Source organism: Neopsephotus bourkii, unplaced genomic scaffold (assembly GCF_033783945.1).
Source record: "Neopsephotus bourkii isolate Nb327-2 ecotype Australia unplaced genomic scaffold, CSIRO-AGI_Nbou_v1 NB_234, whole genome shotgun sequence".
In the NCBI taxonomy this organism is placed as follows: domain Eukaryota; kingdom Metazoa; phylum Chordata; class Aves; order Psittaciformes; family Psittacidae; genus Neopsephotus; species Neopsephotus bourkii.
The window spans coordinates 1,139,935-1,153,981 of record NW_026900744.1 but is presented as its reverse complement, the minus strand read 5'-3'; the positions used below and the strand labels follow the sequence as shown (position 1 = coordinate 1,153,981).

At 44.0% G+C, this 14,047-nt stretch overlaps 1 protein-coding gene across 2 annotated transcripts in view; it reads right to left on the bottom strand.

The window, feature by feature from the left end:
• Positions 1-9,273: 9,273 nt before the first annotated feature.
• LRP8 (LDL receptor related protein 8) overlaps positions 9,274-14,047 on the bottom strand; it is a 190,549-nt gene continuing 185,775 nt past the window's right edge. For both annotated transcript variants that reach the window (XM_061344787.1, XM_061344788.1), the window contains 3 exons: positions 13,009-13,077; positions 12,620-12,792; positions 9,274-11,553 (listed from right to left, as the gene is read on the bottom strand). In XM_061344787.1, coding sequence (XP_061200771.1) covers positions 11,515-11,553; positions 12,620-12,792; positions 13,009-13,077 — 281 coding nt within the window. In that variant the 3' untranslated portion in view covers positions 9,274-11,514. The remainder of the gene's footprint in view (positions 11,554-12,619; positions 12,793-13,008; positions 13,078-14,047) is intronic.

Sequence of the window (14,047 nt, the reverse complement as noted above, 5' to 3'; positions counted from 1 at the left end):
CTGATACCTCTCTTTTTTTTTAGCTCTGGCATACACATTTTCTGTCTTATGCCAGAAAATAATGGAAGACATCCTTGTGTATCCTCTGAATGAAAAAAGTAATACCTACCTAGGTGTTTCAAGGTCTCAGCCTGAACAGCTTCTTGTTCTCAGAGCTAGTGACTTGAATGCTTATGTCTTCTCTATGTTAATTCCCACAATAACATCCTTATTCGTGTAGTGTGATGCTTCTAGACACTTTGTGAGCATCCTCTCTCTGAATCTGCCAGATCAGCATAAGGAACCGATACTGCAAAACTGCAGTACAGACTGGTGGCTGGAGAGCATGGTGTGGGCATTGGAGTGAAAGGATTAAATCATAAGGTAACAGTTAGGTACTAACAGCACATTGGCCTTAATAGAGCTCAACAAATCATTTGATGAACATTACTTCCTACATTAGTCAGAAGCCTGAAGTGCTGAGGTTGACATTGCAACTCATTAGGTCATAGTTTTACATGGCTTTAAAGACTACAGAGGGGTAATAGTTTTGCATATAATAAAGAACCATCTGAATTTTTGCCCTCAAGAATTGTAAGGTTAGTGAGGTGAAGACTTATGGCTTAGGGTGGAGATTTTATGATATGAATTGTAAACAGAATAAGTGTGGAGTGAAGGCGGCTAAATACAAAGCAATTGGTGTTTGACTCAGGCAATGGTTTTTTGCATGGCGTAAGAAGGAAAACCAAATGAAAATGATTAAGAATAGTGAGGTCTGATAGGAAATTCATAACGTGACTCTTCCACTGAGAAGATAGTGTTTTCTTTACAGCCAGCTCATCACTGACGGTTTGACTTCAGTTTTTCTCCAGCAGTCTTTGAGATGATTAAAGAGGAGCTAAAAAAGACTTACTTCAACATGCTCATCAAATCAGAGGTGTTAGCCAAATGAGTGTCAGTGGGAAAGGCTTAATTTTAGGGTAGTGGCAGAAAAGAAAGCAATCATCTTTGTTCTTCCTGTGTTGTCATAGTAGCGTAAAGCAGTGGCTTGAGGAGGTGCCTGTCTTTTTATCAGCAATTACCATGCAGCCTTGTTGAACATAGTGAATGCAGCACAATAATTATATGTGAGCACAGTTCTCAAACTGCCAAATAGTTTTGCTTTATCCCAAGGACTCGTACTAATGACCAGGTGCCAAAGGCTGACATGAACTCACACAGAAAAAGTTGTCCTGTGTGTTTTCTTCTTAGAGTTGCTTGAGATTCTTCTGCAGCAGCACCTGTGTGTGTGCACTTGGGGGCTAAAGTTCTTTGTTAGAGGAATATCAAATCTACTGAATAAGTGTCAGCTGGGGCCATTCCAGCCACAGTTTCAGCCCAGCCACCCTTTGCTTCTTCCTGATTGCCACTGGTCTCAGATCGCTCACGTTTTGTGCTCTTTCCACATCAGTTCCTCTCATCCTCTCTGGAAGCAAACTTTATTTATGCTTTGGTTATCATGTAGACAGTTTTATTTCCTTTCTTTCTGAAGCTTTTAGTAGAGAAGAGGAAGAACGTGAGGCCTGCTGCTGCAGAGGTGGGGTAAGTAGACAAAACTGGTGTTGCTTAAGATCAGTGTTAACCAGAAAGATTTCTGCTTGATTCAGAAAGGGAAGCTTACTGGAGTCAGAGCTGCTTCTCACAAGAGCAAGAGATACCTAGAATCTTCTTCAACAGATCTAGGGAAACCTCATTACTGTGTCTGTCTTGAAAAGACTAGTACTTTATTGAATATAATCTGACATCTTACTGGATATTCACTGGATCTGATGATCTAAATGTTCTGATAGCACTGTGTGTTGGTTTTTCTCTAAAGAGTAAATATTAGTCAAAATAACATGTGACTATCAACTCCTCATCTGCTGGAGCAGCTAGAGGTTGTTATTCTTCTTTGGCTGCCTTCTTGTTACGAAGGTAGAGTGCACCCTAAAAGGGAGACATTAAATCAAAGCTCAGTGTATTCTGTAGCCTTCATAGCAGTAATAGCTATTAACACTATAAAATGTTGTCTTCATTAGGATTTTACCTAGAATCTAAGCTGAAACTAAAAGGCTTCTGTATACTTGCACATTAGAAGGTGTTGCTCCAGTATTTAGGATTAAATCGAGCCTTTTTGTAGCCTGCCTGTATAGGTAGCGCAAACAGTGCATAGGTTCTTCAGGAAAGAAGGGGATAACTGTGCATCAAATAAACATATATACTAATACAGATTTGTGTTTTGGCTGAGATGTGAGCGGTGTTTGAGGCTTTGCTGCTTGTGCTCCCTTCAGAAAGCTGCAGTTTGCTCCCCTGGTCCATCCCTGCCCTGTTCAGTCCCGGGTGGTAGTTTTGCCACATACACATCTGCTCTGTAAGGTGAAAGCTCTTACCAGATGCCAGCTCCAAAGTAAGTGTCTTTTATTGGGTAGGATACGAGAGATTTGCATGTAGTTGTTCATATTACCTGTAGTAGTTTCCTGTGCAGTCACAAGTGAAAGCGCAATCAATGCAGACCCAGTCTGCATAGCCAGTGTGTGGGGAAAGTGAACTGAATGATGGTGATCTCGTAAGCACAGTTCCTGTGCACACAAGACTTACTGAAACTTTTGATGAAATCACAACTTCTGTTACTTTGTGCATGCTTATTTTGGGGGTGTTTTTTGCTTTCCCATGTGCCACCCACTGTAGCCCTGGTTTTGTGTTTCTTGCCAGTTGATGTTTTTTCCCTCTCCGGTTAATTCAGGATAGTTTTACCACCCACCCAGATGAAACCAAACCATTTGCTTTCTGCTTTGAAGGCACAGTGGGAAGCCAGAAGTTGTCAGCTTGTTGCTTTGAATGGTGACTAATTGAGTATTTAATGGTGATTCCACCCAGGCTGGATTTATCTGTTTTAGATTGGGGTGAGGATTTCAAGAGAATGTGTTCTTATGGAGTTGCCTATGGTAAGTTTTGAGCTCTCCTAACAAAGCTTGAGTGCTTATTAGTGTGTGTATAGGCTGCACTTACATACTGTGTGATGTTACTTGGAAAAATAATGGTTGACATTAAGATAGGTGATAACTCTGACATGTGCGTTTGTTACAGCCTACTAGTACGTGTATGGTGTAGCTACCTGGGACTGTCCTGCTATGGTACTTCAAACAATGCATAGTTTCACTTCAGAATTAATAACCATTTATATTATAAACTGTAAGTGCTGTAAGTGGAGGTTAGTCTCCTGTCTTTTGCTGCAGAGACATAGATTTAAATAGGTGAGGATAAAGGAACCTGGGGGCAAGTTTAGTAGGGTTAGTCTGTTCTTTCTTGATTTGAGCAGGCTTGTCTGCAGAGTCTGAAATTGAGGTGTGGTAGAACACCTGCTGCTGTGAGCAGGAGCAGGTTTTGACTGAATTGAAGCTGTGTTTCAGCTGCACATGGAGTAGCCTGGTTCCAATTTCCTGCCAATCAAGGAAACACGTGGAGAGCTCACTGCAGGAGGGTACAGCTCATCAGCAATTTGTGCTGGAACAACTAAACCCACATACCTTGTTGCTATGGGAAACCATAACTGTAGCTAATTCCTGGAAGAGTGTGGCTCAAAGTCCAGAGTAATATACTAGAAACAAATGCAGCATCATCCCCAGGTGCTTCAGTTGTAGCTTCTCATTTGTCTTAGTCTACATATGGGCCTGTGTCTTTGGTTGTGTGCAAATCAGGTTTGGGGTGCATCCCTATATGTGTGTATTTGTATTGCTTACAGTCTGAATGTAGGCCAGTGATCATACTTTGAATATTGTATCTTCTGTAGTGTAATTGGTTTGGTGCTTTATATACTGAAGTTGTATGAGCTTTGTATGTGGCTGCCCCATCCCCGACAGTGTTCAAGGCCAGGTTGGATGGGGCTTGGAGCAACTTGCTGTAGTGGAAGGTGTCCCTGCCCATGGCAGGGGGTTGGAACTGGATGAGCTTTAAGGTCCCTTCCAACCCAAACCAGTCTGGGATTCTGGGATTCTGTAAACTGATGTGACTGAAGAAAAAAGATCAAGATATTCTGTATTTGGCAGTTGTATTGCTTAAAGACATCATTATTCATTTGAGTTATGTTCTGGGCAGAAAGTGGTAGCTGAGGCAAAGGTAGGTGTCATTGGGACAGTGAGCCAAAGCCCTGTGTTTCTGTCTCTTAGCTTGCAAAAGACAAAGGAGGTATTGGAGTCTATAGTGGTAGTTCTTAATGGGTAGCTCTTCAGTCACCAAAGAGACCTCACCAAAAAGGAGAAATCAAAGGGAGGTGTAGTTTGGCAAGCTCCTGCCTCACCACATGGGGATGGAGCTCGCATCTTCCTAACACCAAAAGGGCAAAAGTTTATAAACCTGACCTTTCCTGCAGAAAGCTCAGTGCTCAGAAATGGCAGCCTGTCAGAGCATCTCGTGTGGCTGAGAGAACGGTCTCAGGCTGAACTTACTGAGCTGCCTGTACTATTTAAAATGGCTTGTTCCTGCAGTGCTTGTATTTGGGTGCAGTGATACCGAGCTGGGAAGCTCGTGTTTATCTGTCAGTTTTGGAACTGAAAACAATTTTGCACAGTTCACAATCATGTTTTGTAATGGTGAGATCACACAGACTGCTGCTGCCTGACTCTGAGGCCTTTTAGTAAACAGACTTTTTTTCTTCTCAAGGCCATTGCCCTTAACATTTTGCTGTTCCCCTTTGCTCTCTTAAGATTCTAATATTGATAATAAAAAAGGCCTGTGTGAAACAGCAAATCCTCCTAACATATCCATCTGAAATTATTACCATGAAATTGTTTAAAACCCTGTTTGCCTGTTGGTTAAGCACTGTCTGTTTTAGTGCCTGAGCAACTCTGCACGTGTCCTTTTGGGTGAGGATGCTTCCATTTGAAGGCTGCTGCTGTTCCTGTTGCAGTTGCTTGGGGCTGTCTTAAAGGGAGAGCAGCAGGTAAACATCCCAGCCAGGGCATTCCTCCCACTCAGCTCCTGAGGGTGTGATTGATGTGTGGCCACAGTGACTCTGCTGAATGCTGCCTTTTAAACAAGGGGTATCAGGTATTTATCAGAGAAAGGTGTTCCAGAAGAATCACAGGAGGTAACCGAGAGGGACAAAAAGGCAGAGATCCACATGTAGAACTGCTGCTGTGACCTTAATGGCAGCCCAGAAAAAGAGGCCTTTGGTCAGGTGTTGCCTGAAAGAGGTAAACTGCAAAGATTTTCCTTCTGTAAGCGTTAAGGACCAAAGGAAGGAAAGGTGTGTAGCTGCCTGGTGTGGCACCGTGTGGAACCAGAGCTGCCCTGGAGGTCTGTGAGCTGCGTTGTCCATGTGGACAATGTCTGATCAGCTTCAGTTATGTTTTCTAACAAAAATTTGCATGGTCTGTAGGCAGTGGGGATAAGGAAATGACTAAAAAATGATTAAAATATGAGAAATCACTCATCTGATCATCAGGACTGTCATACTGGGTCAAACTGATTCCATTCTCCCCACCTCCTGTCTGGTCATAGTTAGTAATGGATACTTAGAAATGTCCTAGTGCTTTCTCTGCAGCAGTAATGATTTCATGGATTGGTATCATACATCCTCTCAGTTGTGGCTTTCTGAGTTGGAGTTTGCCGATGACACCAAGCTGTGTGGTTCGGTTGATACGCTGGAGGGAAGGAATGCCATCCAGAGGGACCTTGACACGCTCGTGAGGTGGGCTGATGCCAACCTCGAAGTTTAACCATGCCAAGTGCAAGGTCCTACACCTGGGTCGGAGCAATCCCAGGCACAGCTACAGGATGGGCAGAGAAGAGATTCAGAGCAGCCCTGCGGAGAAGGACTTGGGGGTGCTGCTCGATGAGAAAATGAACATGAGCCGGCTTCAGTGTGCACTTGCAGCCCAGAAAGCAACCATATCCTGGGCTGCATCAAAAGGAGCGTGACCAGCAGGTTGAAGGAGGTGATCCTGCCCCTTTACTGTGCTCTCATGAGACCTCACCTGGAGCATTGTGTGCAGTTCTGGTGTCCTCAACATAAAAAGGACATGGAACTGTTGGAACAAGTCCAGAGGAGGGCCGTGAGAATGATCAGGGGACTGGAGCACCTCCTGTATGAAGATCGGCTGAGAAAGTTGGGGCTGTTCAGCCTGGAGAAGAGAAGGCTGCATGGAGACCTCATAGCAGCCTTCCAGTATCTGAAGGGGGCATATAGGGATGCTGGGGAGGGACTCTTCATTAGGGACTGCAGTGACAGGACAAGAGGTAATGGGTTAAAACTTAAACAGGGGAAGTTTAGATTGGATCTAAGGAGGAAATTCTTTCCTGTTAGGGTGGTGAGGCACTGGAATGGGTTGCCCAGGGAGGTTGTGAATGCTCCATCCCTGGCAGTGTTCAAGGCCAGGTTGGACGAGGCCTTGGGTGACATGGTTTAGAGCAAGGTGTCCCTGCCCATGGCAGGGGGGTTGGAACTGGATGATCTTCAGGTCCTTTCTAACCCTAACTATTCTATGATTCTTGTAGGGGAATTCCTGACACCAAAACTTTGACCTAAATATGTTAACTTTCCAAGTACTCTTTTATCTTCTAAGCATTACTGCAAGGTGTTCTCTGTGCTTAGGTCTTATTTAGGTCTGTGCCAACTAGCAAAATACATAGGTTCAGGGATTTTTCTTTAATGTTTGCTCATAAGGCTTTCCATTATCTTTTATGTGTAATGGCTTGAATGAAATGCATGTACATGCTTTCAGCTAAGCCCCAGTGGGGGAATATGCGCATGAAAATAAACTGCTGCAGTTGGAATGGATTAATTTCTTGATTGGCAGACTCAGGAAACAGAGTCCTGAATCATGTGAAGTGTCTTTGTTGTTTGGCCTTGGTTGGATGTGGCTGAGAACTGTAGTTTTAACCTGGATTCTTCTGCCCGACTTTGTAGCCTGGAGGCAAGGCTTGAAGAACTGAACTGATAGGAAGAAATCCCTCCCCTCCATCACTTCTGCATTGTCTTTGCTGTAATCTTGTGTGAGCCATCCCTGTAACCAGGCTGAGGCCTATCGGAGTATCAGGAAGATTTGGTCTTTACTGTTTTAGCTCCCTGCTAACATGGTGCCTTATCATGACTGACACAAATTCAGTGCTTTCCTTCGCAGTGCAGAGAATATCACAGGCAGCCATGGCTAATCCCGTGAGGGACTGGTCTGCCACTGAGGTACACAGTGAAATCTGAGTGCTGCAAATAATGTGAAAAGGATTATTGTTCTTTTCATCGTGTTCTCGTTCTGCTTGTTGATGCTTAGGGACACATAGAAGTTAGCATTAATAACCTCCTGTGGGAGCTAAGAGCATAGCCTGAAGTTCAACAATAAGAACATAGCCTTAAGTTCAACTGTTGTTTGTTGGTTTCTTCTGGTAGACACTACCACTTTTGGATGGGAAAGCCAGGTTCAGCATCCTGAGGCTGATGGTCTCACTTCTGGGGACTTTTCTATGAGGGACTCTTTTGTGAAGCTCATCTTCCATGTTACTGGGCTGCTGTGTTATCAAAAGCCGCAGACAGGTTTGTCTCTGTGTAAAATGATTCTCTGAGACTTGGCTCGTGTGTGGGGAGGCTGTGCTCAGAGCCACACGAATAAAACCATTTCTCTAGGTCATGGGAGCAGAGCCAGTTTGCTGGAGCTGTTTGACTAGAGGGCAGCAGGTCCTGCAAAGTAAGAGTGTGGGTGTTTTGTGTTGGTTGCTGAGCACCAGCATGTTAATGTGCGAAGGGCTGAAGCTAAAAGGTGGCTGGTGTGGCCCACATCTAAATTCACTGTCTCTGTTGCTGTCTTTGCCTCATTGAATTCTTCCAGTGCCAACACCGTGTTTAGGGGACAACTGAACTTCCGCACTGAAGCAGCCTGCAACAGGCCTTCCCTTCTCGAAGGCAAGGGTGTAAACCAGTAAGAGAGTTACTTAAAGCTGTTTCACAAAGTTAAAGGTGTGACTTGTACTAGAACAAACCCAGTGTGAGGAAACGGTGCACACGTGCTCTGCAGAAGGCAGGAAGGTAACTGAGTTACGTTATAGAAACACTAAGAGGCTTTCGAGGAGTACATGTTGGTGTTGGTACAGCACCTTAATGACAGCAGGCAGCACCCTGTTAGTGTGGATTCTCTCCTGCTGTACAGTTACATGTGTACAAAGGGAAAGAATTAAAGTTTCATTGCTAATACAGCAGAGTCAGAAAAATGGAGGGGAAGAAAAGGTAATTGTTTGGGCAGGCATCCCTCAAGGCCCAGGTAGGTTTGGGACTCTCGTATGAGGCCTCTTCAACTTGTGCTGTTCTCTCTAGGCACTTTAGGGATTGTGGTGGTGGTGGTGTTTTTCTACTTGCCACTACACTATTCTGCTGAAATATGTAACTGAAATGGGGAAATAAACCAAGAAAACCCTGGTTCCAGTGGAACAGAAAACTCAAGTGTGAGCATTTACCAGTACCTAAGTAAGTCCGTATGGGTTTGGTAATAACTGTGTGTGTGTATGACAAGTGTTACCTGCCTGGCAGCATTCCTTTGGGGACAAAACCAGACTGGAAGTTAACCTTCAATAAAGACCCTGCTTCCCAAGGCTTCCTAACAGCACGGGGCAGTGAAAGACTTCAGTGTTCTGGCTTCTGATGTCTCTGTGAGTACTCCTGCAGATCACCCAGTCAGTCAGTGACCAGCTCGGCTGTCATGGTCGTTAAGAGGCCCTGGTCAATGGGTAATGGTATTCATGGCTGCTTTGCTTTGTCCCCCTGGCTGGTAACTGGGATTTTAAGTGATGCAGTGGATTTCCCACATGAACTTAAGCACTTTGCAACTAGTTGTTGGGCAGTTCTAATGTGTAAGAGTTCAGGTTGAGAATGACACCAGGTTTGTTGCATGTGCCATTTGTTTTTGAGGCGAGTTCATCCTGGTGGGCAAGGACTAGTGTATGTAGTGTACAAATACTCGGACTAGTGTACTGGCATCACTGGAGGTTTTACTCACCTGTTTTAGTTACATCACTGATACAATAACATGCCTGGCACCATTTTCCATTCCTGTGGTTTGAAGATGACCAAACCCAGAGTGGCAGAGAAAGCCAATTCTTTATGTGTAGAGTATGAACTGCCTGCAGTGCTGCTGGCACAGAGCTGCAGCCAACAGCTGGATTATACAGTAGCATTCCCAAATCCCGCGTTAGGTTTGGGAAGTGAGAGTCTTCCTTAACTCTTCCCAAAACCCAGCAGAGCCCCAGGCCTAGGCTGGTGTTTCAGGCACTACAAAGTCATTAGCTCAGTAGTCCCAGATAAAAAAATTTAATCTTTCTATAGAAACAGTGCACTGTGTTACAAATGTGTTCATTTGGTTTCCAGTGACCCTCGTGGATGTCCAACACCAAAGTGCCTCCCTCCCCCTCCCCGCCCTGGTCCTTTTGTCCGTAACATAAAAACTGGAACACAAAAGGCACCAAGCAAGAACTCACACTAACAGAACTGCGACATGACAACAGAGATCAGGATGATTACAGTGTTTGTTAAACACCATCCGACCAATCAAAACCATTACTGAAAATAAGCTCTTTAAAAAACCAGTTTGGTGTTTGACTTCTCGGTCGTTACAAAGCTGGGAAGGCTGAATCCAGCGCTGTGCATGGAGCTCATTTACAAGGGCCTGGAAAACTGCAGCCTTCCCCAGGCGGTTTGTACAGGTTGGGTTTGGTGGCTGGGTTCTTAGAAAAGTATCAAAACCGGAGAACTTCCAAATCTATGTACAGGGTCTGTTAGTTACAGTGTTAGCACATACAGCCTCAGTTCTCGCCTTCATGCACACAGCACATGCAGGTGTAGGAACAGCTTTCTCCCTTAGAACAACACGTGGGTATCGCACTCATCTGTTCGCTGCCTTCGGCTCTAGAATTTGAACAGAAGGATGCTTCATTATTTAGGCATTGTCTCTGCAGGCCATGGAGGATTCTGAGAGTATGCCTTAGGTCTGTAATGCGCACAGGGGCTTTATAGACACTTTCCTTCTTTTCTTAGTCAAGAATCGACTCCCAGCTCATAGAACACTGAATTTATTCTAAAAGAAAGGAAAACTAAAGGATAAAAAGGAAGAATCACCCCAGACCTATCCAGGCTGTGTTTCTTCTACTCACAGGAATACAAAAGCTTGGACTGATGTAAGAACACCAGGAAGGTCTCTCAAGGTTTTTGTATGGGTCAGGGAGGCAGTTGTCCATCATGCAGTGATGGGTATTTGCTTCCTATAGAATTCCCTGGGAATCTTATAGAATGAGGTGAGAACAACATAGTTTTTCTGCCAGGTGTAGGATGAATCTTAACCTTCTTTAACCTCCCTGCCCACTGTTCTGGTACTGGAGACGGCCTGCTGCAGGTTGTTCCAATGGCAGCAATAAGGTAACTGCTACATATGCTGAATTAAGCCCCTGCCCCACAGCATCTCCTAAATTTGGACTCTTAACATGAGCAGAGGAAAAGGAGAAGGAGGGAAGGAATCAACTCCTGTTATTGTGTTGGGTTTCTTTTCCCGCTGAGCCAGGTGACAGTGCTCACTTTGGGTGTACAGAAATGTAGGGATAAATTGTTGTTTCTCCTAAGCTAATTTGAGAGGTGCAGTATTCCCAGTGGGGAAAGGAACTTAGATTTCCATTTAGAAACAAACCACACAAAAAACCTAGATCCAATTTGTACCAAGCAACAATACAACACACAAAACCTGGGTGCTGTAGGAGTTTCTCTTGACTGAGAACAGTGACACTCTTCACATACAAGCACTGCAGATGAATCCTTCGGGATAGAGTGGGGAATGTAAAAGCAACTCAGGAGCTGTGCGTCTTATGGGAGTGCTTCCTCTGTCAGTTACCTTAGCTCCTGGCTTCAGATTTCAAAGCAAACTTCTCAAACATCTGGTAAAAATTCAATTATCCCTAATTTTCATAAATGTAGGCTAGTAGTTTTAAAATATAGGTATATATTTTATATATATGTATATATTTATATGCCTATGTATCTGTCTGCTCCAGACAGACATAGACACGGATACTCTATGCACAGCAAGCCAAACATACAAAAAATAAATACTCTCACCCCTCTACTATATTTACAGAACAGATCTTATAATCCAGAGTTTTGTTAATAAATAGTTCTAAGCTGCCTGTACAGGGTTGGTTTTACTTATGTTGATGGATAGCCACAAAGCATAGTCAACCTATTTACAAAATCTCTATAAATATAGTCTTAAAATAAAGCAATCGCTACCGAACCTTCAGCCGGGCTGGTTATGGACATTGAGTTAGTAGCTCAGCCGTCGCTTATTCACTATCACAAATGGGTAGTGCAACAAGTTAAAGTGTGTATAAAAGATTATACATACAAAACTCTCACATCCTTTGGATGTTTGCAGTTCATTATAACTTTGTGGTTACCCTTCTGCAACATAAATAACGATCAGAAAGAAGAAGCAGGTTCTGGGATCCAAAGCAGATTTGTTCAATGTGGTGTTTGGAGCAGCAGCTTCATCCTCACGGCAACCCGTCATCTTCTAAGCTTAATGCTACACGCTGCGAAAGAGAAACAGACACACTTGAGAACATGTGTGATGGGATACTGGTCCTAACTTGTATCTCTTGTTAAAAATCTCATTGTTGTCCCAGTGTACTGGTGACAAATCTATTTCAAGCACTGATGTTCTTCCCCTCCAAATGGGGTTTCTCACTCAAGTGTTACTTGGGTGCTTTGCAAAGTTTATTTCACTTGTGTATTGGATAAAACTCCTTGTGAGGGATGACACCTCTAGTGTGATCTTTCACACAATCTTTAGATATATAGGGCATCACCTACGTGTCTCCCTGCCTATAGAAGTTATATTGCCTTAACTCATTACTTATGGAGCTTTATGTTCTCTCTTAAAATACAGTGCAGTTATAACTGCTGGCACTTCCTGTCACCAGGGCTGCTGCTTTGAAGGAGGCACCCTTACAGACAAACTGCCCTACAGAAGAGAGGCTTCTCTCTCTTCTGCACAGGACTTGCTATCAAAACAAGTGTTTCCTTTCTGTAAAGCTTAATCTTGCCAAGGCAAATGTCCTTAACCTCTTACAGAACCTCATTCACTCCTCCTTGTGAGGAATCTGACTCATCTTTACGCTGTTATTACAGAGAAAATACTCTCCCCGATTTGCAGAGAAACTCAAGATATACTTAAAACAGTTTAGATACCTTAGCAGTCTAAGCATAGATAGAACAGAATCCAGTGGAGGGTAAGTAATCAGCTGTCACATACTGAGCTCTTAAGGCAGGTATGCTTGTTAGGTATATTGATGAGGACAATTTATCTTCATTTGGACAGCATATCTGGTTATGTAGACCCCTGTATTCTAAGACAAGTAACTGCATGAGCTGCCTAGAAGTCAAGGCTTCTGCCTATGCAAGAGAATATTAAAGAAGTTCTTTTTTCTTGTCATTATATGGCAAATAACCAACACTGTAATTGGCTGGTGATAAATCTGCATCTAAACTCTCAGTAAAATCAATCTTCTCCATCAGCAGGTTCCTTATACATATATGAGGAATATATATATATGAAAGGCATATATATGTATTTCATATAACCCAGCAGATACTTACTGCTGGGTAGACATGTCCAATTTGGGCAGTCCGCCCAATGTGGATTTCGTCTTCATCTTCCTCTTCTGTTGTCTTCCTGTACACTGGGTTATCAAAATTCATGCTTTTAGTATTCTTCCGTTTCCAGTTTCTCCAGATGAGGTATCCCCCCATGCACAGCAAGCCAATGACCACTGAGGAAAGGGGAATGAAAAGGGAAAGATAAGGCTGTTGGCCAGACAGGAATCTCCTGGGATGTTCCCATGTACATACCCACGTCTCAAAGCCAGGCTGCTGTTCCCTATTTCAGCAGTTCCTGTGCTCCTTTCCACCCCCACCCCTGAAACTCAGGAGTGTATTTGCATTAGCACATTGGTGTGATCTTCAAAGGTTACATCAAATCAGCTTACCGACAGGAATGACAATGCCAATGACAGCTGCTGTCACGGTGGAATCAAAGCCTTGGTCATTATTCGCATCTGTAATTACAGAAGTTGTTCTGATCATTTAACTCATTCATGCTGGTTTTAAAGCCGTGTCTGAAGAATGGTTTGTGTTGGTACCATGTTTATGAGAGCAGATACTGAGGGAACAAGGGGTTTAAACTGAAAGAGGGGAAATTGAGATTAGACATTAGGAAGAAATTGTTTATTATGAGAGTGCTGAGGCGCTGGCACAGGGTGCCCAGAGAAGCTGTGGCTGCCCCATCCCTGGCAGTGTTCAAGGCCAGGTTGGACACAGGGGCTTGGAGCAAGCTGCTCTAGTGGAAGGGGTCCCTGCGTGTGGCAGGGGTTGGAACTGGATGAGCTTTAAGGTCCCTTCCAACCCAAGCTATCGGGTGACTGAATATTGTTCTGCCTATCAGAAAGCTTTTGTAATTAAAGAGTTTACAAAAAGCTGTAATAAAATCAGTACAGAACAGACACAGTGCACATACATACACCCGAACCTGGGCTGCTCCATCCTAGGAAGGATGCACAGCCTGGCCAGAAAGTGCTCCTGCCCTTGCAGGATGCAAACCCCACACCAGGAGGGTGCTGAGGGTCAGGGAAGTGCTCGGTGCAGTGTTACCAGATGGAGAAGCTCTGCCCAGCAATGAGTGAGCGGTTGCACTTGTGCCTTGTGTTTTCAAGCACACAAAAGGAGGGTGGTTTTACAAAGCATGATGTTTAATGGATATTCCCTGCATGGATCAGGGGATGGTGAAGAGTGCTCTTAGAACTCCTCAGCAGAACGCTTTTTAGTGCTGACACAATTAATGATTTACTGAGCTGTCAGAAAAAGAATGTGGTTCAAAGCCATCCTCACAGCTCCTTTGGCATTGTTTTTCTTCTTTCGTTGCAGCCGAGGAGTTAGTGAGCACGTACAGCACCCACTGCTGCAGCCCGCCTCAGCTTCAACACTGATGCCAAAACTCCACCTGGACTTACAGGAGCAAAAACCCCACAG